General features: G+C 40.9%; 1 protein-coding gene across 1 annotated transcript; it reads left to right on the forward strand.

The window, feature by feature from the left end:
• The first annotated feature begins 2,742 nt into the window (after window positions 1–2,742).
• Window positions 2,743–11,170, forward strand: LOC133829348 (BTB/POZ domain-containing protein At5g03250-like). The gene is made up of 6 exons (XM_062259131.1): window positions 2,743–2,801; window positions 2,907–2,976; window positions 3,232–4,491; window positions 5,199–5,671; window positions 8,780–8,800; window positions 11,064–11,170. The coding sequence occupies exons 1-6, from the start codon at window positions 2,743–2,745 to the stop codon at window positions 11,158–11,160; spliced, it is 1,980 nt and encodes a 659-aa protein (XP_062115115.1). The 3' UTR covers window positions 11,161–11,170.
• The last annotated feature ends 11,731 nt before the right edge of the window (window positions 11,171–22,901 follow it).

Raw genomic sequence — 22,901 nt, forward strand, 5'->3', positions numbered from 1 at the left:
GGTTGGTTGCATTTGGTGCGCTCCCAGGGACTTGAGTCCGAGTCTCTGCAGGGGCTTGGTTGTTCTCAGTTCCCACAGGTACTTCCGTAGGTGGATTAACCGGGGCCCTAGTCCGGGTACTTCTCTGGGGCCTAGAGGGGGCCGACTGATCTGCTGGTGCAGGAGGTTGCTCCGGCCTTCTTGTGGCAGCATTCTTCCGTGGACGCCCACGGGGTCTACGGGGAGGAACATGCACGTCCCTCGGAGGAGAAGCTTGGTTTTCGCGCGGAGGCGGGGGCTGAACCGCCTACGCCTCGGCGACTATCCTTGCCAACTCCTCATTCCGCTTGTTTGCTTCTACCAACTGCTATTTCAACTGCCGGTTCTCAAGTTCCACAATGGGAACATATCGCTCAGGATTGTAATACATATCCTCATCTCTTGGTGGAGCGGGTGGTCCCCGAGAATCGGAGGATCCGCTTCTCTCTTCAACATCTGGGTTTTCCATCGGCTGTTTCCCAGGATGTCTCGGATAATTTTCTTCAGGAACGCTCTGATTATTAGCGGCCATAACTTGTTCAGGGACTGAATGCTTAAGGCTCTCAATGAAAGCACCAAACTGTTGACGCCATTTTTCGTCAACAGTGAAATAAGAGCACGAAAACAATAATTGGTTATGGCCAAGAAAAATATGATAACACAAATGGGATTTTTTATGTGGTTCAGCAGTTAACTCTGCCTAGTCCACGAGTCTTTGTTATTAAAACTTAAGATGATTTCTGGAAATTCTTTAAGAATGAATTCTCCAGAGTCTCTCTCAAGATCACCCAAAATTCTGTCCTCTACAATGGTGCATGCCCTCTCTATTTATAGAGGAGGTTCTTAGAATACTCTCCCACACATTTCGGGAAGTTATTATGTATATGCAAATAAATTTAATGGCATTAAAAGCATGTAATCCTATATACAAGGAACGTCCCCTGAAGATCAGGGGGCGTATAACTGAATAATAAATATCCCTTGATTATAGGGGATTTACAGCAATCAATGTAGACCGCGTCTCTCCAAAATGACTCACTAGGTTATTCAAAGTTATCAATCTACATTGTCAATGCTGTTACCACCCAGGTCTCTTACTGGCCTTCGAGCTATGACATTTCCCGGAGGTCATGCGACTTCGAGCTCATACTTATATCAGGCTCGGAGCCCCTGATCCGAGGCCATTCGAGATCAGACGTGTTCTGGTGTCTGTCTTTCGAGCTTGTAATGGCTTCGAGGCTACCATCTTCGAAGTTGTCTCTGCTTCGCAGGCTTGGTGCCTAGGTTGCGGACACGTGTTCCAGACATTACGAGCCCATTCCTAACGAATCCAGCATTCGAGATCACAATTCTTATGGCTTGAAATCTTGGTGTAACAAATATATGTTTAAATAAGTATGTTTATATCTTTAAAACTAAGCAAACGTATATTTGCAAGTTATTTTTACCTAGTATATATATATAACGCAAATTATTAATGTTTTACATTTCAAAATAATAATAATAATATTTTAAAATCATGGAAAAAGTAATATGAAATTTTAGAAAAGTTAATCTAAAAACCATATTAATTATGCCTTTTTAAAAGTTACCTTTCTAAAATTTAGATAGAGCCATATTTTTATATACTTACTGTTAAATTTCTATATTTTTAAAAGGATCCCATTTACTAACTACAATAAAAAAGGGGAAAAAAATGCAAACTTAATTAATGGCTAGATAAATATGTTACAAGTCATTTCAGATATCTAGTATATAACTTTTAATTTTCAATCAAATTGATTTTTTTTTCTTTTGATGTACTACAATTTGTTTTTTTTTTCTCTGATATAACTGCTTTTCTATAGTAAGCAAGGGAAACAGTACTGATCATCTCTAACTCAAGAAACAGTGCTATAGTTCATTAAATTTGTCAAATTAATGGTATTATTAATCATTATTAATTAATTAGCATTTCTTTCGACCAGCTAGAATTGGCTATAGATTCAAATCAAAGCGATGGAATCGCATTTCTCCACTCAATCCGCTTCAATTTCCAGGTTTAGACTCGCCAATTACGGACCCAGAAATTTTTGTTTTTCAAAAAAATAATATAATATAATTAATAGCAGGATACAATTATTCAATTATAAGTATTTTAGATTATTAAATAAATTTAAAATTAAATAAAAAAAGTTATTCTTCTAAAACTATAAAAGTCTCAAATAAACATTTACGTTTAAAGATAAACCAAATAGGTGAATATATATAGATGATAAAAATAATGTGGGACATTCCATATTTTTCTGTTTTTTTAGTGCTGGAAACATGTTTGGAGAGAATTAAATATTAATTAGAATCACCACTAAAAACAAGTACTCTGTTGAGATGGCAAAAGTGACTCTCTTTCTCCCATGACAGCACAGGTTTGAGTCACAGCTGGTTCTACAGTACCTTATTTGATATTTTAACCAACTCCTTATTTTAAAAAATAAATAAATTAAAACACATAATATTTTTTAAAATCCGGGTCTATAGCCTGTGCTAGTCCCTGACTGGGTCCGCCCCCTGCATGCATGTCGATCTTTGACAATTTCAACCAGATCTAATCTAATTACAATCCACTCTACTTACGTTTCGATCATCTCACTTTATTCGACAACAACAACTTCTACTACTACAAAATCGTACATTTCGCTCGTTTCTCTTAAGGAAACATATTACGTATAACAGCTCTACATATCCATGGCTTGCATGAGACTTGGCTCTAAATCTGAAGCCTTCCATCGCGATGGCCGAACTTGGTAAATCTCTCTTCATCTCCACGTAAATATGTACGTACATACAAGCATATATATATATATATTATAAATATATCATCACCATCATCATACTTGTTGTTCTATCAGGTTATGCACCACTGGGCTTCCAAGCGATATTGCCATTGAAGTTGGGGAAATGTCCTTTCATCTCCACAAGGTATATTTTTCAAAACCATGCATGACATGTGTATGCTTTATAGAGTGGGGTGTTTCGCAATTTTTATATATATATAAATTTATATAGTTATTTTGCATACTCGATAAGCCTTTCAAGAGTTCATTTTGCCAAAATATATATATGAATATATATATATATACATAAAAAGAATACGATTTTGTAAAATGACATTAAAAAATGATACATATTCATATGTTTTCGACTAGTTTATGATGGGTTTGAGTCTGTGTGAAGTTTCCTTTGCTTTCGAGAAGTGGGCTACTGGAGAAGCTCATCGAAGAGTTCAACAATGGCGGAGAGGAAGCAACTGGGTCATCATCAGCTCCTTGTGTATTAGATCTTCATGACCTACCTGGTGGAGCTAAAGCTTTTGAGCTCATAGCTAAGTTCTGCTATGGCGTCAAAACAGAGCTCACTTCCTCTAACGTCGTCAGTCTCAGATGTGCAGCTGAGTATCTCCAAATGACTGAAGAATTCGGTGAAGGGAATCTCATTTCATTGACTGAGTCTCTTCTTAATGAAGTTTTTAGCAACTGGGTAGACTCTATCAAAGCTCTGGAAACATGTGAAGAGATTCAAACCCCAGCTGAAGATCTCCATATTGTTTCCAGGCTCATTGATTCACTAGCCATGAAAGCTTGTGCTGATCCTGGTTTGTTTAATTGGCCTTTAGCAGACCAAAACGACGTTAAGATCAGTCCCAAAACCGCTTCTTTATGGAATGGAATATATTCTGAAACTAAACCTACTCTTCCTCTTGGAGATGACTGGTGGTTCGACGACGTGTCGTTTCTTAGTATGAATCTCTATAAACGACTTATCTTAGCTGTTGAAGAAAGAGGAATGAAGCCTGAAACAATAGCTGCTTCAATCATGTACTATGCCAAGAAATACCTTCCATTATTAATGAGCACTCAAACGACCTTGAACGATTACAATTATGTCAACAACTCATCTGGTGCGACCATTTCCGAGTCAGAAATGAGGACTCTTCTTGAAGAGATTGTTGGATTGCTTCCATACAAAAAAGGGGTCACTTCTTCAAAGAGTCTCTTAAAGCTTCTTAGAGTTGCCATGATCTTACAAGCCAGCTCTTCTTGTAGAGAGAATTTGGAGAAAAGAATTGGGACCCAATTGGACCAAGCTTCATTGGTTGATCTTCTTATTCCAAATATGGGATACTCGGTTGAGACCGTTTATGATATAGAGTGTGTTCAGAGGATTTTGGATAATTTTTTGACAGTCTCGGTTGAATCTTCATCTCCATGCATAGTTGAAGAAGGTCAAGTGGTTAGTACTGAAAATAATAATAATAATTGTGATGGCATGGGACCTATGACAATGGTGGCCAATCTGGTTGATGGGTATCTTGCTGAGGTGGCTGTTGATGTTAACTTGAAGTTGCCAAAGTTTCAAGCTCTTGCTGCTGTCATACCTGATTATGTTAGAGCTATTGATGATGGTATTTATAATGCAATTGATGTCTACTTAAAGGTAAATTAACCTAACCTAACCAAACCAAACTTTTTTGATATATACTTTATTTCATTATCTGATAATGCTTATCATATTTGGTTTAGAATTTTAGGATCATAGCACTTTATCTATGTGTTTTGCTTAAACACTCATTTGTTTTATAAATGAAGATCAAACAATTTATTTTGACAAAAAGTAACCCCTTAATTATCAACACTAATTAACACCAGATTATTTATATTAATTTTTACTACAATCAAGCTGTAAGTGGTGATTTTATTATACTTGTAAAACATAATAAATTGTTATGTTATTAAGCACTTCTGTGTTTTAGGTAACTAAGTACATTCCATTATCTAGTGCTTATCATATTTGGTTTAGAATTTTAGGATAATTATAACACTTAATTTATGTATATTGCTTAAATACCTGATAAATTTCATGTGTATTCTTGTATTTTACAAATGAGTATAAATTGACTAAAATAACCCCTTAATTATTTCGTTGTAATACAAAACACCTAGCTATTTATATTAATTTTTACTAAAAAATCAAGCTGTAATTGCAAGTGATAATTTTATACTAATTTGTAAAGTATAAAACCGGTCTAGCAATAAGATTGCTTATATATTTTTGTGATTATGCTTACTAGTTTTGATAAGTTTAATATTAAACCACACACACATACATATATATATATATATATATATGTATGGAAACTTCAGGCACATCCATGGATTACAGATTCAGATAGAGAACAACTCTGCAGACTAATGAACTGCCAGAAACTGTCACTGGAAGCCAGCACCCATGCAGCCCAAAACGACAGGCTCCCTCTTCGAGTTATCGTTCAAGTCCTTTTCTTCGAACAGCTTCGCCTCAGGACATCAATTTCAGGGTGGTTTTTTGTCTCAGACAATCTTGACAGCTCTCAAAATCTTCCTATCAGCACTGGAAATCTTGGTCTGATCCCCAGAACCGATGGCTACCGTCCAGTGGAGCCTGCCAAAGATCAAGAACAGCTGATTAAGTGTAGTGTTGATGATCATGACATGAAGCTACGTGTTTTGGAGATCGAAAAGGAGTGTTCCAACATGAAAAAAGAGCTTCAGAAGCTGACCAAAACCAAGAAAAGTTGGAGTCTTCTTCCCAAGAGTTTTGGCTTTAGGAGAAAATCTCAGTCTTCTAGCCAAAAGGAGTTGAAACGCTCCAACATTATGCATGTAGTGCCACCAGAATCAGCTTTGGATGGTAATAAACAAAATCTTGCTGAGAAGATTAATAATGGCGAGCTTGCTCATATTAGTCATTGAGTTTCAATAATCAGGTCATGATCTTTTGCTATATGATCATCTTCTTTCTTTTTGGTCAAGTTGTTAATAATCTTATTAAGATGGCTTGTAGCTGTTTTGTTAGTGAATTAAGCTTATTAGAAATTGTGAACAACTTTCTATTTATTTTGGGAAATAAGAGTAAACAAAGTTAAAACATTATTATTATTTTGGTTTTTTTTATAAATACAAATATCTTTTTTTTATAGATAAATGTAAGTTTAACGAAAATTTGTTGGTTTCTTTTGATTTAAAGTAAATAAATTATCTAAATAAGGTAAATTAATTAAAAATAAAAATAATAAATAATAAATAAGTCATAATAATTTCTCATCACATATTTTAAAATTTCATATTAAAGTATTTAAATTACTCTATCAATTATGTTTTAAAAACTATAACAAAAAAATATTTATGTGTTTACATTTTTTTTCTTTTATTAATTATTTATTTTGTCACTTAATATATTTTATTAATCAAAACATATATTAATAGTGACACAAGACATAAATATACATATTTCTTATTTATTCTTTTAGTTTTTTAATGAGAAATTACTTATTTTAATTGCTCTAGTCATTAATTGAATAATATATATTTATACATAAATTTTTGTTTCCTTTGAATTTTTTAATTAAATAATTAAAATTTGACAAAATAAACTTTTTAAATTCATACTTTTAATTTATAATTTCTTAATATTTTATTATATTGAATATTTTTTCTAAAAGAAAATTAGAAAAAAAGTATTTAAAATTAAAATTACCATATATAATATATAAATCAAAACATTAAAAAATACGAAAATTTAAATTATTATGAACACTAATACGTAATATTAAACCACTCTTTATCAGTTTTTTTTTAGAACCATTCCATTCTTATCAGTATTAATACATCACAATTAATCAGCAAAACTCGTGAGCACCTACATATATACATATTAAAATCTTACCAGAGATCCAAGCAGATAACAGAAGCAACCAATATATATTATACCATCAACTTAAATAGATAATATATATTCATTACTTAAACCCATATATACATAAATATTGATAACGTAAACCCAACGTATAACAAACAAACTGAAACATGAGAGAACAAATAGACAGATCAAAACATAAAAGACAGGTCTGAAATTTACCATCCTAAGCCACAGCCCGCTGCCACCACCACCCCGAACCATGGCCACCCAGAACAATCACAACCACCATGAGCACCATCTGCAAAAAAAAAAAATGAACGAGAGAGAATGATGGGAGGACGAAGGAGTGAGAGAGTCGAAACCCCTGCCTCTGCCTCCGCCTCCGCCTTTGCCTTTGTTGTCAAGCCCACCACATCGTCGGCGATGCCTGATACAAAGAGAGAGAGAGAGAGAGAGAGAGAGAGAGAGATAGACAGAGCGGGGCTGAGAGATGGAGAGGGTGAGAAGGGTGTGCGCCTGGATTGGATGAAGAAGAAAGAGACATGTGCTTGGGTTGGATGAAGAAGAAAGAGACGTGTGCTTGGGATGGAGGAAGAACGAAGAAGCATTCGAGAGATGGAGATGCGACTGGGTTCGGCTGGAAGAAGTCGCACACAGAGGAAGATAGAAGAGGGAAAAAGGAAAGAAAGAGGGAAGGGAAAAAATAAAAAAGAGGTGTGGGGGGAAATTATTTAGAGTCTGAATTTTTTATAAAATTTATTTAAATATATATAGATTAATAAAAAAATTATAACTAATAAATTTATATATTAAATTTTTTTATAATATTTTTTCAATTAATAAAACAAATTTTTTTAACTAATAAAGAATAATATAGTTAATTTAATTTATAAATATGTTAAAAGATAATAAATTTAAATTTTGATATAAAAATTATTATAAATACAAAAACTAATAATATGAAAAATTTAAAAACAAAAAAAATCTAGTTTTAAAAGTTTTTAATAAATACATAATTTTTATAAATATATATTTACATAATTTATTTTATTTTTTAAATTATATTATTCAATAATTTTTTTACAATATTTTTCCAATTAATAAAACAACTATTTTCTAACTAATACAAATTTTATAAATGTGTTAAAGAATAATATAGTTAATTTTATAAGTATGTTAAAGAATAATAAATTTAAATTTTTATATAAAAATTATTATAAATACAAAAGTTAATAATATAAAAAATTTAGAAAAAAAATCTAGTTTTAAAAGTATCTAATAAATACATAATTTTTATAAATATATATTTACATAATTTACTTTATTTTTAAAATTATACTATTCATTAAATTTTTTATAATATTTTTCCAATTAATAAAACAACTTTTTAACTAATACAAATTTTATAAATGTTGACGCCGTTTTTCGTCAACAGATAAAAGAAGAGAGCACGTAAACAATTTAAGACAATGGCCAAAAATAAACAAACGAATCAAACACGGTTTTTTACGTGGTTCAGCAGTTAAATCTGCCTAGTCCACGAGTCTCTGTTATTAATCTCAAGATTATCTCTGAACAATTCTTTAGCATGAATTCTCCAGAGTTTTCTCTCAAGGATCAGAATTTCGGTCCTTTACAATGGTGCATGACTTCTCTATTTATAGAGAAGGATGCAGAATACTATCCCACATATTTTGGGTAGTTACTCTTTTGTGAATAAAAATAAATGGCTTTAAATGCCAATAATCAGATATAAAAGGAAACGTCCCCCAAAGATCAGAAAACGCATAACTGACTAAATAATATCCCACGATTCTTGGGGATTTACATCAATAAATGAGGATTACATCTCATATTTACAATACTTGTAGATATTCAAGGTGGTCATAGCGTATCTCCAAGGCTTCAGCATCTCAGGTTTCACGTCATTGTGCGAGCCACTGACATCTCCCGAGCTAACATTGCTTTCGAGATAGTACATCGAGCTCAATATCCCTGCTCCGAAGTTGTTCCCGAAGATGAGGGGCTCTCAGAGCTATCTTTCGAGATCGAGGTCAGTACATTCGAGGTCATGTATCATACTTTGCAGGCTCCAATTTACAATCGTAGAGCATTCCCTAACCCTCACAAGACCATTTAATGCGAACTCAGCTTTCGAGGTCATATTTACTATGGCTCGAAATCTGGGTATAACATTTTTCCCCCTCAAAAGTATTTGTTCGAGTCCTAAGAGAAGGAAACTTTTGAGCTACTCTTTCTGGGAACCATACCGTCACACTTTTAAAAACGGACACGTGCCAGATGGGTATTGCTCACTTTAGGTACTTGAGTACCTTGGGAACATGCCCACGATCGTTCGTCTGACAGCTTTTCGGCGCCATCTTATCACCGATTCCCCTCCATTCGATCTGTTGAGGATTTTAACCAACGCTCCTGATTGATTTAGTTTTCCCACCTATATATATAAGATCTCCTCTTCGTCTTCTTCTTTACGTTTGTTCATTGTAAACCAGAAAGAAAAGAAAAAACAAGAAAGCTAGAAACTTTCTTAAGAAGCTTCCGTCCCGCGCATGTTTTCTCGACCCAAAAAACAAAGGAACCCTAGTCTGTTCGAGTCAGTGAGTTCTTTCCTGCAACCTCTTCTCCACTCGACGATTTCGCTGCAATCACCATCACTGTGTAAGTATGCCATTTTTGTTCTTAGCTCTTCTCTTTTTTTTTTTTTGTTATGTCGCTCTTGCTGCGTATAATAGAATGATACGATAGGAGGTTTTGGATCAATAGGCTTTATGTTTTCTGGATTTTCTTTCTGGATGTTCGTCTTTGGTTTATACCCAGTTTCGACGTTTGAATGTGGTTCCCATTTTCTGGGTTTTGAAGTTCTTAGGCTATGTTTCTTGTATACCAAGTTTTCGGGTAAAAACCCTTGTTCTTGACAATTACACGAAACCCGAAAATGCCCTTTCTTGGCTAACCACCACCTTTCTTTCCCTTGAATTTCGGGATTTTCAAAAAATCATCCACGTTCTTTTTCTTCCCTGTGGAATACGCGCTCTGACTCTTTAGTGAGGGTCTTAATATTTAGTTTCTTTTCGTTAGATCTCCGAGCTCATCCATCGAGCTCGTGATTCTTGCATGCATGGCCCTCACCATTTTTTCTTTCTCGCTAGATGTCACAGAATTCGGAAAAACGGTGGGGGTCATTACGAGCAATTCCTTACAAGCCCAAATCTCCGAGCCCGGAATCGATCTTTGCCCGGAACCAGCGTCGGATTAAAGAGTACGAGATAGCACGCGAGCAAGAAGACATTCGAGCCCACTATCGCCGCCAGATTGACGAGGTCATCGAAAAGAAGAGAAGGGTCCTTCGGGAAGCCATCTATCTGGAGCCTAACCCCGGACCTAGGCCAGTTCCCCTCGACCCCACGTTAAAAGTCACGGTAGCATACCACCCGGGGGAACTTCAGTTTTCCTTAATGGCGGAGCCTTCATCTTCGCAGCCTAGGAGGGAGATGTTTGAAGCCAAATTCTACCAGAGCTCGGTTACCACCTCCGACCAGATAACTGACATCCTGGCCATTCATGGCCTTAGCTCGTTAGACACACTGAAGTGTCGAGCTCCGACAAGGCATGAACGGAGCTGTTTCGCTCCTGGGGGCCGCGATTCCAGTGTGAAATACGCGGCTTGGAGCCAGGAACACCTAAAGGCAGGAGCTTTGCTGCCCCTGAAGTCCTTTTTCAGAGACTTCACCGATTTCGTTGGGTTGGCTCCATTCCAACTCAACACCAACTCATACAGGGTGCTGTCTGCCCTGAGGTCCTTATTCCACGAGCTGGGGTGGATAGGACCTTCACCCCAAGAGATTTTATATCTCTTTTGTTTGAAGAGTAATCCCTCCCAAGCTCGGGGAGGAGATGGTTTCTACTATCTTTCGAGCTACCCCAAAGAGACAAAAATCTTTGAAGACCTTCCGAACCATCCCCCTGACTTCAAGAGGGCTTTTTTCTGGACAGACGGTCTGTTCCCGTCTCGACATCGTTCGTTTAGGCGAATTCGTAAGTATTCTCGTTACTTTCTATTTTTGAGCTCGAATCTTTAGCCCTTGAATCCATGTTTAGTTGAAGTGTATCTCGCCTTTCAGCTAACTTTCAGCGTCCCACCCCTGACGAGACAATGAAGGAGCACAAAGAGAGCCTGCTCCGACTCCCTTATGGCAGGAGGTCTCTCTCATTTCTGCTACATGAGGACAAGCTACGAGCTTGTGGGTTGTTGGGACAGGGCCAGTCAACCTCTGACTGGTCCAGTAAAAAATATGAACGCTGGGAGGAAGTGCCTCTGCCCACAGGCATCCTTCCTCCGAGGAGGGAAAGGAAAGCATCCCTCCCAATTCGCTCGAGAAGTCTGCGGTCGGGGAACGAGGCCAATGATGAAGCCTCGAGTTCGGACTCCGATGGAGGTAAAACCCTTCCTACTTCGCGAATGTGGTCCCCCACTTTATTAAAACACAGGCCCAATAGACTAGTCTCGTGCCCACAGGATAGATACCACTTCTACATATGGAGTTGGGTAGATGACTGTGTCCATAGGTTTGATAGTGGGCTCGGGAAATACGATACTATGTATACCACGGACGAGGTGTGGAATGGGATAGCTATGCAGTATGGGACCAATGATTATAGGGACCTTTCGAGGTTATCACCAACTTATAGGGAAGGCCCTCCCCCCGCCTCTTCTGAAGACGGGGGAATTTCATGGTCCCCAAGCTCAAGCTCGGGGAAAGTTCCAGTTAGGTTTTTTCTTCCACCACTCTATAAATAGTGTTGAAGTAACTTGTATCTCTTTTACTGACTCACTGTGATGAATTGTGCAGGCGATATGGACTCCGACCTCGACGCCCTCATCGACAATGCGGGTGCCAAGAGGAGCAAACGCCCCAGGGCAGGGGGACTGAAAACCAGCCAGCCTGGGAAAGGCTCCAAGAAATCTAGGAAAACGCCTCCTCCTCCCCCGTCGGCTTCGAGCTCTGCTGCTGCGTCGACTGGCCAGACTAACGCCCCCACGAAGATACCACCCTCGCAGGCCGTCGTCTCTGTGGTGGCGCCGGCCTCGCAGACCGGTATCGCTGCCGTGGCCGAATCCCAACCTCCTGCGGCGGGTCAAATGTCTTCTACTCAGCTCGCCAAAAGACCTTCTGCTTCCCGAGCTCAGAAGCTAACCATCTCCACCCATATGGATTCGTATGTGGTGGATAATGCTGCCGGTCCTCACGGATCTACGCTGATCTCGGATGTAATGTCCCGGATCGGCCAGAGCTACGGCAGTTTCGAGGCTCCTCAGTGGCAGTGTCTAACTGGCACTCGAGACCGCACTGTCCTGTACGAGAAGAGTATCGAGCACACTGCCGCGGTAAGTATCCTATATTCCCTTTGCTTACATTCACACTGTCTCGAGGCTAATGACAGTTTCTTCCTTTTTTCAGGCTCTTGCTTTCACTGCCCAGCTCAATTACGAGCTGAACAACGAGGTCCATTCGAGCAGGACCCTCGCCCAAGAGGAGAGGGACCTCCACCTTAGAGCGAATGATGACCTGAAGGCGGCGAACATTAAGCTCGAGGCAGTGGTTAAGGAGCATGAGGAAATGGCCAAGGAGCTCAGAAAGCTGAAAGACGAACTCGAGGAGCAAAAGAAAGATAACATCCAGCTTCGGGAGGCCAATAAGAAGCTCGAGGAAGATAAGGCCGTCACCCTCGACCTTATGGAGGATATCAAAACCCGCCTTACTGCCGAGTTCAAAGAAAAGAAGGAAACGGCGGTCGATTCAGCCATGTACCGGATGTGGGCCTATAACGAAGAACTGGACACCAGTTTTTTGGGTCCCCACGAGGCGTCCTTCCTCGAACGATGGAATGCTCGGCTCGAGAAGGAAGAGGCTGAACGGCTCGAGAAAGAGAAGGCTGAGCAGCTCGAGAAGGATAAGGCTGCTCCGGGTACCGTTTCGGAGGGAGCTCAGGAGGATAGTCATGCTATTCGTCCTGAGGGGTCCGGTGCCGCTGAGAAGGCCAAGGAGACTCCTCTTCATTGAGTCTGACCTCGGGAAGATCAGTCATTGGGGCTGCGTCCTCTTATGTAATTATTGTGAATTACGCCCATGGGGCTGATACAATTTCTTTAACTAATTTAATTTTTTACATGCTTTACATTTCTTGGCTCGAAATATTTTGCACATTCTTATAATTGATGAACTCGTTTATGTTTATTTATGCATACAAACATAGTTTGGATTTTAGGCTCGAAATTCGATGCATTCATGCATAGTTTATTCGGATTATCCGTTTCCGACCTCGTTATTTATCAAGGTCGGATATTACTCCAACCATGAACTCGAAAGTACTTATATGGTATGTAATATGAATGATTTGGTTATATCTTTTTTTAGTTACTTTTCCTCATCCTCAGTATTTTAGCTCCGAGGTTAAGAGTTCGAAACTATATTTCTAAGATATTCCAACCTCGACTTTGACTTATCTCGCAATAGGTTTAGGCTCCCATTTGTCATCGATCGATAATTTGGCTGGTTTGTTCCAAACCTGTTGTGTCTACACATCTGGTTAACTCCAGATATCTAGGTTTTGATGGTTCGGTTATATCCGAACTATCTAAGCTCGCGCATTTGGTCATGTCCAAATACTTTGTGTTTGATAATTCGGTTATGTCCGAACTGTCTAATATCGCGTACTTGGTTATATCCAAATACTTTATGTATATTCTTTATTTTTTAAGCTAGTGGTATGTATACCAATGATGCCCCCTTAATATCCTATGAGTGTGATCATAGGTTATTAAATTAAGAGAGATTGCAAAAATAAAAATAAATTACATGTGAAACAAAGTAGACCCTTTATTCAAAAGCAAACTAAATACAGAAAATCATGGTTACAGGCGACACTTTCTACACTATTGATAATATGGTCTAAGGTGTTCGCCATTCCATGCTCGAGGTATCAGGCTCCCATCTAATCTCGCAAGTTTGTATACGCCCGGTCGGATGATTGACTCTATCTGGTACGGTCCTTCCCAGTTCGGCCCGAGCACCCCAGCTGCTGGATCTCGGGTTGCTAAGAATACTCGTCTCAAAATCAGGTCTCCCACTCTGAACTTTCGGTCTCGAACCCTCTTATTGAAATATCTCGTGGTCCGTTGCTGGTAAGCAGCATTTTTCAGCTGAGCCTCTTCCCTTTTTTCTTCGATCAAGTCTAGGGTTTCTTCGAGCTGAGTATGATTGGAACTTTGGTCGTAAATCTGAGTTCGAATCGTTGGAATTTCGACCTCAATGGGCAACATTGCCTCGCAGCCGTATGCTAGAGAAAACGGGGTATGCCCAGTTGATGTCCGAGCTGTAGTTCTATATCCCCAAAGGACTTGGGGTAATTCCTCAGGCCATCGTCCCTTTGCTTCTTCCAACTTTTTCTTCAAGGAACTCTTGAGAGTTTTATTAACGGCTTCGACCTGACCGTTCTCCTGAGGGTGAGCCACTGACGAAAAGCTCTTTATTATACCGTTCTTGTTACAAAAGTTGGTAAATAAGTCACAATCAAACTGGGTTCCGTTGTCAGACACAATCTTTCTTGGCACTCCATATCGGCATACGATGTTCTTTATTACGAAATCTAGGATCTTCTTCGAAGTTATGGTCGCCAATGGTTCAGCCTCCGTCCATTTTGTGAAGTAATCAACTGCGACCACATCATACTTTACTCCTCCTTTGCCAGTTGGGAGTGAGCCTATGAGGTCGATGCCCCATACCGCAAAAGGCCATGGGGATGTCAACATGGTTAGTTCGGAAGGTGGAGCTCGGGGTATCGTGGCGAATCTCTGGCACTTGTCGCACTTTTTCACGAACTCGAAAGAATCCGTTTTAATGGTTGGCCAGAAATATCCTTGGCGTATAATCTTCTTGGACAGGCTATGCCCCCCGGTATGGTCTCCGCAGAATCCTTCATGAATTTCTTCAATAATCTTCTTTGCCTCGAGAGGAGTTACACATCTGAGCAATGGCATGGAATACCCTCTTCTGTATAGCCTTCCGTCCAGGATGGTGTAACGGGGAAGTTGATACATTAGTTTCCGAGCTTGATTTCGATCTTTTGGAAGAATTCCATTTTCGAGGTACTAAACTATCGGGCTCATCCAGGTCGGCTCTGTCTCGACCATACACACATCTTCCTCGTCAGGCTCAGTAATGCTGGGCGCTGACAGGTGCTCTACGGGTACGACATTTAGCTCCTCATTTTCGGCGGAGGTGGCGAGGCGAGCTAAGGCATCTGCGTTTGAGTTTTGTTCTCGGGGAACCTGTTCGATTGCATAAAACTCAAAAAACTCCAATGCGGATTTTTCCTTCTCCAGATAAGCTGCCATTTTTGTGCCACGAGCCTGGTACTCTCCCAAGATTTGATTAACTACGAGCTGGGAGTCGCTGTAGCAATGTATAGCTTTGGCCTTGAGCTCCTTTGCTATTCGTAGTCCCGCAAGTAAAGATTCATACTCAACTTCATTATTAGATGCTTTAAAGCCGAACTTTAAAGCAGAGTGAAATCTGCTCCCTGTAGGAGTGATCAGAATAACTCCTGCCCCCGCTCCATTTTCATTTGACGACCCGTCGACGTAAAGTTTCCACAGCTCGTGGGCCGTGGTTGTTACCTCGTCGTTGGCTGTACCGGTGCACTCCACTATAAAATCTGCCAACGCTTGTGCCTTAATGGTTGTTCTCGGATGGTAGGTGATCTCGAATTGTCCGAGCTCAACAACCCATTCAAGGAGTCGACCAGATGCCTCTGGTTTGGACAAGACTTGCCTTAGTGGTTGATCCGTTAGTACATGGATAGGATGCGCTTGAAAGTAAGGGCGGAGCTTGCGAGATGAGTGGATTAGGCTGAGGGCGAGCTTCTCCATTAGTGGATATCTTGACTCTGCCCCCAGTAATCTTTTACTGATGTAGTAGACGGGTTTCTGTATTCCCTCTTCTTCTCGAACTAGCACCGCGCTTATCGCGTGTTCAGTTGTTGAGAGGTATAAGAACAGTACTTCTCCCGTCTCAGGCTTCGATAGGATGGGTGGTTCGGCTAAGTTCCTTTTGAGCTCTTGAAAGGCTAGCTCGCACTCATCTGTCCATTCGAACTTTTTACTTCCTTTCAATAAGTTGAAGAATGGGAGACCGCGGTCCGTTGACTTCGAAATGAACCTGCCCAGAGCTGCCATCCTGCCAGTCAAGCTTTGAACATCTTTATGCTTCCGAGGTGAAGGCATATCGATCAGGGCCTTTATTTTATCGGGATTAGCCTCGATTCCATGAGAGTTGACAATGAAACCCAGAAATTTCCCTGAAGACACCCCAAAAGTGCACTTCTGAGGATTCAACTTCATGTTGTACTTTCTGAGCACGCCAAAGCACTCTTCGAGGTCATCAACATGGTTTTTGTTAAGTTGAGACTTTACAAGCATGTCATCAACATAAACTTCCATGTTGTTCCCAATTTGCTCTGAGAACATCATGTTTACGAGCCGCTGGTACGTGGCTCCGGCATTCTTGAGTCCGAATGGCATGACATTGTAGCAGTAGAGCCCCTTGTCTGTGATGAAGCTCGTATGCTCTTGGTCGGGGGCATGCATGGGAATCTGGTTATACCCAGAATAAGCATCCATGAACGACATCAGACCATGCCCCGCTGTGGCGTCTACGAGCTGGTCAATTCTCGGCAGGGGAAAACAGTCTTTCGGGCAGGCCTTGTTGAGGTCTGAGTAGTCAATGCACGTTCTCCATGTCCCACTGGGTTTCGGGACTAACACTGGATTGGCCACCCAGTTCGGGTAAAAAGCGTCCCTTATGAAATTATTTGCTTTCAGTTTGTCTACCTCCTCCTTTAGTGCTTTCTTTCTGTCTTCATCCAGCTGCCTTCGCTTTTGCTGCTTCGGGGGAAAGCTTTTGTCTATGTTCAATGCGTGGCTCGCTACATTAGGGCTTATTCCCACCATGTCAGAGTGCGACCACGCGAAGACATCCTGGTTTTTCTTCAGAAAGCAAATTAATTGCTATTTTGATTCGTCTTGGAGGTGTTTCCCGACCTTCACTTTCTTTGAGGGATCAGCTTCCTCGAGCTGAACCTCTTCGAGCTCTTCCAAAGGTTGGAGGTCGACCTTCTCCTCAATCCTTGGATCGATCTCCTCATCAATTTCTAAAACTGTCCCATCTTTATTCTGTATGACAACGAGTGCTTGCGCGTTTGTTTGTTTCTTTCCCCTTAAGGAAATGCTGTAGCACTCCCTTCCTGCCAATTGATCTCCTTTCAATGTTTCGACCCCGCTTGGAGTTGGGAACTTAAGGGCTAGATGCCTAACAGATGAAACTGCCCCCAGCCCGACCAGGGCGGGTCTCCCGAGCAGTACATTGTAGGCAGATGGTAACTCTACCACCACGAACTCCATCATCTTGGTCACCGAGACTGGATAGTCTCCCAAGGTCACAGGGAGTTCAATGGACCCCATACAGGCGGTTCCTTCTCCAGAAAAGCCGTACAAAGTGGTTGCACAAGCCTTCAGGTCGCGAAGGGAGAGTCCCATTTTCTCTAGTGTCGCTTTATAAAGAATGTTAACTGAGCTCCCATTGTCTATGAGAACTCGGCGCACTCTTTTGTTGGCAAGCTGTAGGGTGATGACGAGTGGATCATGATGAGGGAACTGGACATGGGAGGCATCCTCCTCGGTGAAGGTTATAGGCTGAGTCTCAACCCTTTGGCTTTTTGGTGCCCTTGGTTCGGGTTCGTATGGAGACCCGTCCCCTGTCTTCAGCTCATTCACATATCGTTTTTGAGCATTTCTGCCCCCTCCTGCGAGATGAGGACCTCCTGAGATGGTTATTACGTCCTCTCCATCTATCGGCGGAGGCCTGTCCTCATCCCGAGATCGGGAGTTATTATTCTGTGCTGCCGGAAGCGCGGCTACTCTCTGGCTAGCAGTAGCCTATCCAGTATTCTGGTTTTTGACGTACTGCCAGAAATAACCTCTCGAGATCAACCCTTCGATCTCGTCCTTCAGCTGTCGGCACTCATCAGTTGTATGGCCGGTGTCCCTATGAAATCGACAGTATTTGCTGGAATCCCTCTTGGACTTTTGATTCCTCATAGGGTCCGGAAGCCTGAAGGGGACCTGGTTTTCATTAGCCAGGTATATGTTTTCCCGAGACTCATTGAGCTCGGTGTGCACTTTATATACGGAGAGATACCTTTCTCCTTTTTTCTTCTTTCCTCCATCAGCCTCGGGATTATTTCCCTCGCTCTTTTTCCTCTTGGAGGGATTCTCCGAGGTAGGCTGTGTAGCTGCTGGGTCAACCGAGGTTAAGGCGGAGTTAATGTTTATCGTTGTAGTTTCGGTCTGCGAGGTCGCCTTGAGTGTTGACCTCGCCTCCTCTACATTGACAAATTTCTGTGCCCGTCTGTTAAACTCGGTTATCGACCTCACCGGTTTCCCTTGCATGTCATCCCAAAGGGCACTCTCGGGTAAAACACCAGCTCGGATGGCCATCAAGTGCCCACTGTCATCCATGTCACGAGCTCGGGCGACCTCTAGATTAAATCTTGTCAGGTAGCTTTTCAGTGTTTCGCCCGGTTGTTGTCGGACGTTAGTCAAAGTGGATGCTTCGGGTCTGACTCCCATCATAGCTCGGAACTGCTTCTTGAAGTCTCTAGACAATTGATCCCACGAAGTTATAGAATGTCTCTTGTACTTCTCGAACCAACTCTTGGCAGGTCCGGCCAATGATGTCGGAAACAACATACATCTGAGCTCGTAACCCACGTTACTAGCTCTCATGATAGTGTTGAATGTACTCAGGTGGCCGCATGGGTCGGTTTTTCCTTCAAACGCTAGGACGTGTGGAATCCGGAACCCTTGGGGGAACTGAGTGTTAGAAATATTGGGAGAAAACGGCTCGAGCTCCTCATCAGAGTCCTCATATCGACCGTTCCCTCGTTCATTCTTCAAAAGCCTAAAGGCTTTTTCGAGCTGATCGATCCTTTCTTGTACTGGGTCCTTAGGCGGTGTTTGGAATTGATAGTCATTAATCGCGATCCCAGGCTCGCGTCTCCGTGAGGGATCTCTACGCCCATTCAGATGATTCCTAAGATCCGGGTTTGTCTGATCTCCCTTTCCCCTGCTCTGATTCAGATGATTGCGCAGGTCGGGATGGCTCTTGTGATTTCCAGTATTTTTACGACCCCGGTCGTGTTTACTGACAGACCTAGTTTCTCCGGACTCATCACTGGTGAAACTCATTGATCGGTCATTTCGTGGTGGATCCTTTCTACGTCGCCTTGTCTCTGCAGTGCGAGATCGGGACGTCTGACTTCTCTCGGATGGCGCGCCTTTCCGCCCCTGGAACGTCTCCCTGTTTCCTTGTCTTTCCCCCGTACGCCCTTGATCCTGATCTCGACCAGGTTGAGCGTTCCTGCGGGGAGGTGAAGGATATCTTATGGGAGACGGAGGAAACCGTATAGGTGACGGTGGTTGTCTTCCTTGCCTCGGCCTGGAGGGTCCAGAATTTGCCCGAGACGGGCCAGTTGCGTTCGGTGCACTACCAGGAACCTGAGTCCGAGCCTCGACAGGAGCTCGGTTGTTCTCAGTTCCTGCAGGCACTTCCACAGGTGGATTAGGCAGGACCCGAGCTCGGGTGCTCCTCTGAGGCCTAGAAGGAGCAGATGGCTCTGTTGGTGCTGGAGGTTGTGCTGGCCTCCTTGTGGCAGCATTTTTTCGTGGACGTCCACGGGGCCTCCGGGGAGGAACGTGCACGTCCCTTGGAGGAGGGACTTAGTCTTCGCGCGGAAGCGGGGGCTGAGCCACCTGCGCCTCCGCGGCTATCCTAGTCAACTCCTCGTTACGTTTGTTGGCATCTGCCAGCAGCTGTTTCAGCTGCCGATTCTCCAATTCTACAATAGGGACATAACGCTCAGGGTTATAGTACATGTCCTCATCCCTTGGTTGTGGAGGTGGTCCCCGGGAATCAGAGGACCCACTCCTTTCTTCAGCGTCCGGGTTCTCCATTGGTTGTTTTCCAGGACGCCTTGGGTAATTTCCTTCAGGAGTGTTCTGATTGTTTGCAGCCATGAATTTCTCCGGGATGGATGCTTAAGGCTCTCAATGAAAGCACCAAACTGTTGACGCCGTTTTTCGTCAACAGATAAAAGAAGAGAGCACGTAAACAATTTAAGACAATGACCAAAAATAAACAAACGAATCAAACACGGTTTTTTACGTGGTTCAGCAGTTAAATCTGCCTAGTCCACGAGTCTCTGTTATTAATCTCAAGATTATCTCTGAACAATTCTTTAGCATGAATTCTCCAGAGTTTTCTCTCAAGGATCAGAATTTCGGTCCTTTACAATGGTGCATGACTTCTCTATTTATAGAGAAGGATGCAGAACACTATCCCACATATTTTGGGTAGTTACTCTTTTGTGAATAAAAATAAATGGCTTTAAATGCCAATAATCAGATATAAAAGGAAATGTCCCCCAAAGATCAGGAAACGCATAACTGACTAAATAATATCCCACGATTCTTGGGGATTTACATCAATAAATGAGGATTACATCTCATATTTACAATACTTGTAGATATTCAAGGTGGTCATAGCGTATCTCCAAGGCTTCAGCATCTCAGGTTTCACGTCATTGTGCGAGCCACTGACATCTCCCGAGCTAACATTGCTTTCGAGATAGTACATCGAGCTCAATATCCCTGCTCCGAAGTTGTTCCCGAAGATGAGGGGCTCTCAGAGCTATCTTTCGAGATCGAGATCATTTCGAGGTCAGTACATTCGAGGTCATGTATCATACTTTGCAGGCTTCGATTTACAATCGTAGAGCATTCCCTAACCCTCACAAGACCATTTAATGCGAACTCAGCTTTCGAGGTCATATTTACTATGGCTCGAAATCTGGATATAACAATAAATGTGTTAAAGAATAATATAGTTAATTTTATAAATATGTTAAAGAATAATAAATTTAAAATTTTATATAAAAATTATTATAAATTCAAAAGTCAATAATATGAAAAATTTAGAAAAAAAAAATCTAGTTTTAAAAGATTTTAATAAATACATATATAATTTTTATAAATATATATTTACATAATTTACTTTATTTTTAAAATTATACTATTCATTAATTTTTTTACAATATTTTTCCAATTAATAAAACAACTCTATTTTAACTAATACAAATTTTATAAATATGTTAAAGAATAATATAGTTAATTTTATAAATATGTTAAAGAATAATAATTTTTAATTTTAATATAAAAATTATTATAAATACAAAAGTTAATAATATGAAAAATTTAGAAACAAAAAAAATCTAGTTTTAAAAGTTTTTAATAAATACAAATTTTTTATAAATATATATTTACATAATTTATTTTATTTTTAAAATTATACTATTCATTAATTATAATTTTTTATTTGAATTTTGATGACATTTTATGACTGTCAGCATTGGACTTTTATTAACTGTTGTCGTTGGGATCAATAGCGACATTGTTTAACTGTCAGCATTGGTCTTGAATTAACTGTCGGCGTTGGGGTCAATAGTGACACGTTTTAACTGTCGGCATTGGTCTCGAATTAACTGTCGGCGTTGGGGTCAATAGCGACACATTTTAACTGTCGGCATTGGTCTCGAATTAATTGTCGGCGTTGGGGTCAATAGCGACAGTAAAAAACAACAGTGACAGTTATTAGTTGTCGACATTGGTCTCTATGCCTACAGTTTTTAACTGTCGGCATAGAGGCCCGCTAAGCAATTACGACAGTCAACAGAGTTGACTGTCATGGTTGGGTGTTAGGAAAGCCCAGTTTTGTAGTAGTGCTCATATTTAACATTCATGGCACGCCCTAACCACATGTTTCTCGTGCATCACAAGTAAGCAAGATTTGCTAAGCATTTAATATGCAATCAATGTCCACATTTAGACACTCAACATGCCTAAATAATAACCACACATGTCAAATATATAGGTTGCAGTTTTCTTACCTTTGCTCCAAGCGTAGGTTACCAATAAACGAGTGACAAGCCCGATCCTGATTCCAAGCCCATAGTGATAACTTAGTCACAACCATAAACGGTGATCCAATGAGTTCAAGTTCTAAAACCCAATCCCGGAACCAAGACCTAGCCTCCGGGACGACGAATCCCACTAAACCGGGTAGTAGGAACGATCCCAAGGCCTAAGGTTTGAGTTCCCGTGATCAAATCATAACTTCGCCCATAAATGCCCTCAAGTGCCGCGACCCCGTCTCACTGAGCGGCGGCCCCCAACCATAACAGAGGCTCCAGCCTAAGACACCTGCACCAATCGACGCGGCCCTCCTTCCCAAGAACCGCTGCCACCAGGCCCTTCAGCTCCACCACCCACCTGCAACAAGCTCGGGCTGTGACGCCCAAGAATAAAGTCGTAACCCCACCTCGAAACCTAGCCAAAACCACGATTTCTCCTTTTAAAAACCTTCCAAAAACCTACCCAAACATCTCCAAATACAAAAATCAAAGTTCCCAAACATCCTAATCATCCAAAACCATTAAAACCCAAGTCTCAAATCAATAAAAAACTCATCAAAACAGAAAATCCAATTCAAGCTTAAAAGCTTAAAAAACATAGAACTTAAAACTTGGATTACCTCCAATTGAGTTGTTCCCAACTAAATCCTCCAGCTAATAAGCTTCTAATCTTTCTTAGAATCGCTATGCCTCGATCCTCGCTTGAATCCGAGTCCTAGAACTCAAGTTTCCTTCGAAAAGGTGATCGAGAGACGAAAATGGAACTTTGAGGGAGAGAGAATGTTCTTAACATTCTTTTTATTTCTTAACAGGTTACTTCAAGCTTAAGTAACCTCAAACAAATCCTAACGCTCAGGGTCCCGAAAACGTCCCCGGGGGAAAAAATAGTCAAAACTTCTAGAATTTCCCCCTGATCTTACTAACTCTCAATTTATCATCAAATATTGATTCCCATTACCGAATAACCCGGTAATGTGCTAAATACCCCTTGACTCACTCCGAGTCAAGAATAAATCTCGTTGTGATTTTCCCACTAGCTTACCCCTAGGATCATCTCGTGCTGA

Source organism: Humulus lupulus, chromosome 4 (assembly GCF_963169125.1).
Source record: "Humulus lupulus chromosome 4, drHumLupu1.1, whole genome shotgun sequence".
In the NCBI taxonomy this organism is placed as follows: domain Eukaryota; kingdom Viridiplantae; phylum Streptophyta; class Magnoliopsida; order Rosales; family Cannabaceae; genus Humulus; species Humulus lupulus.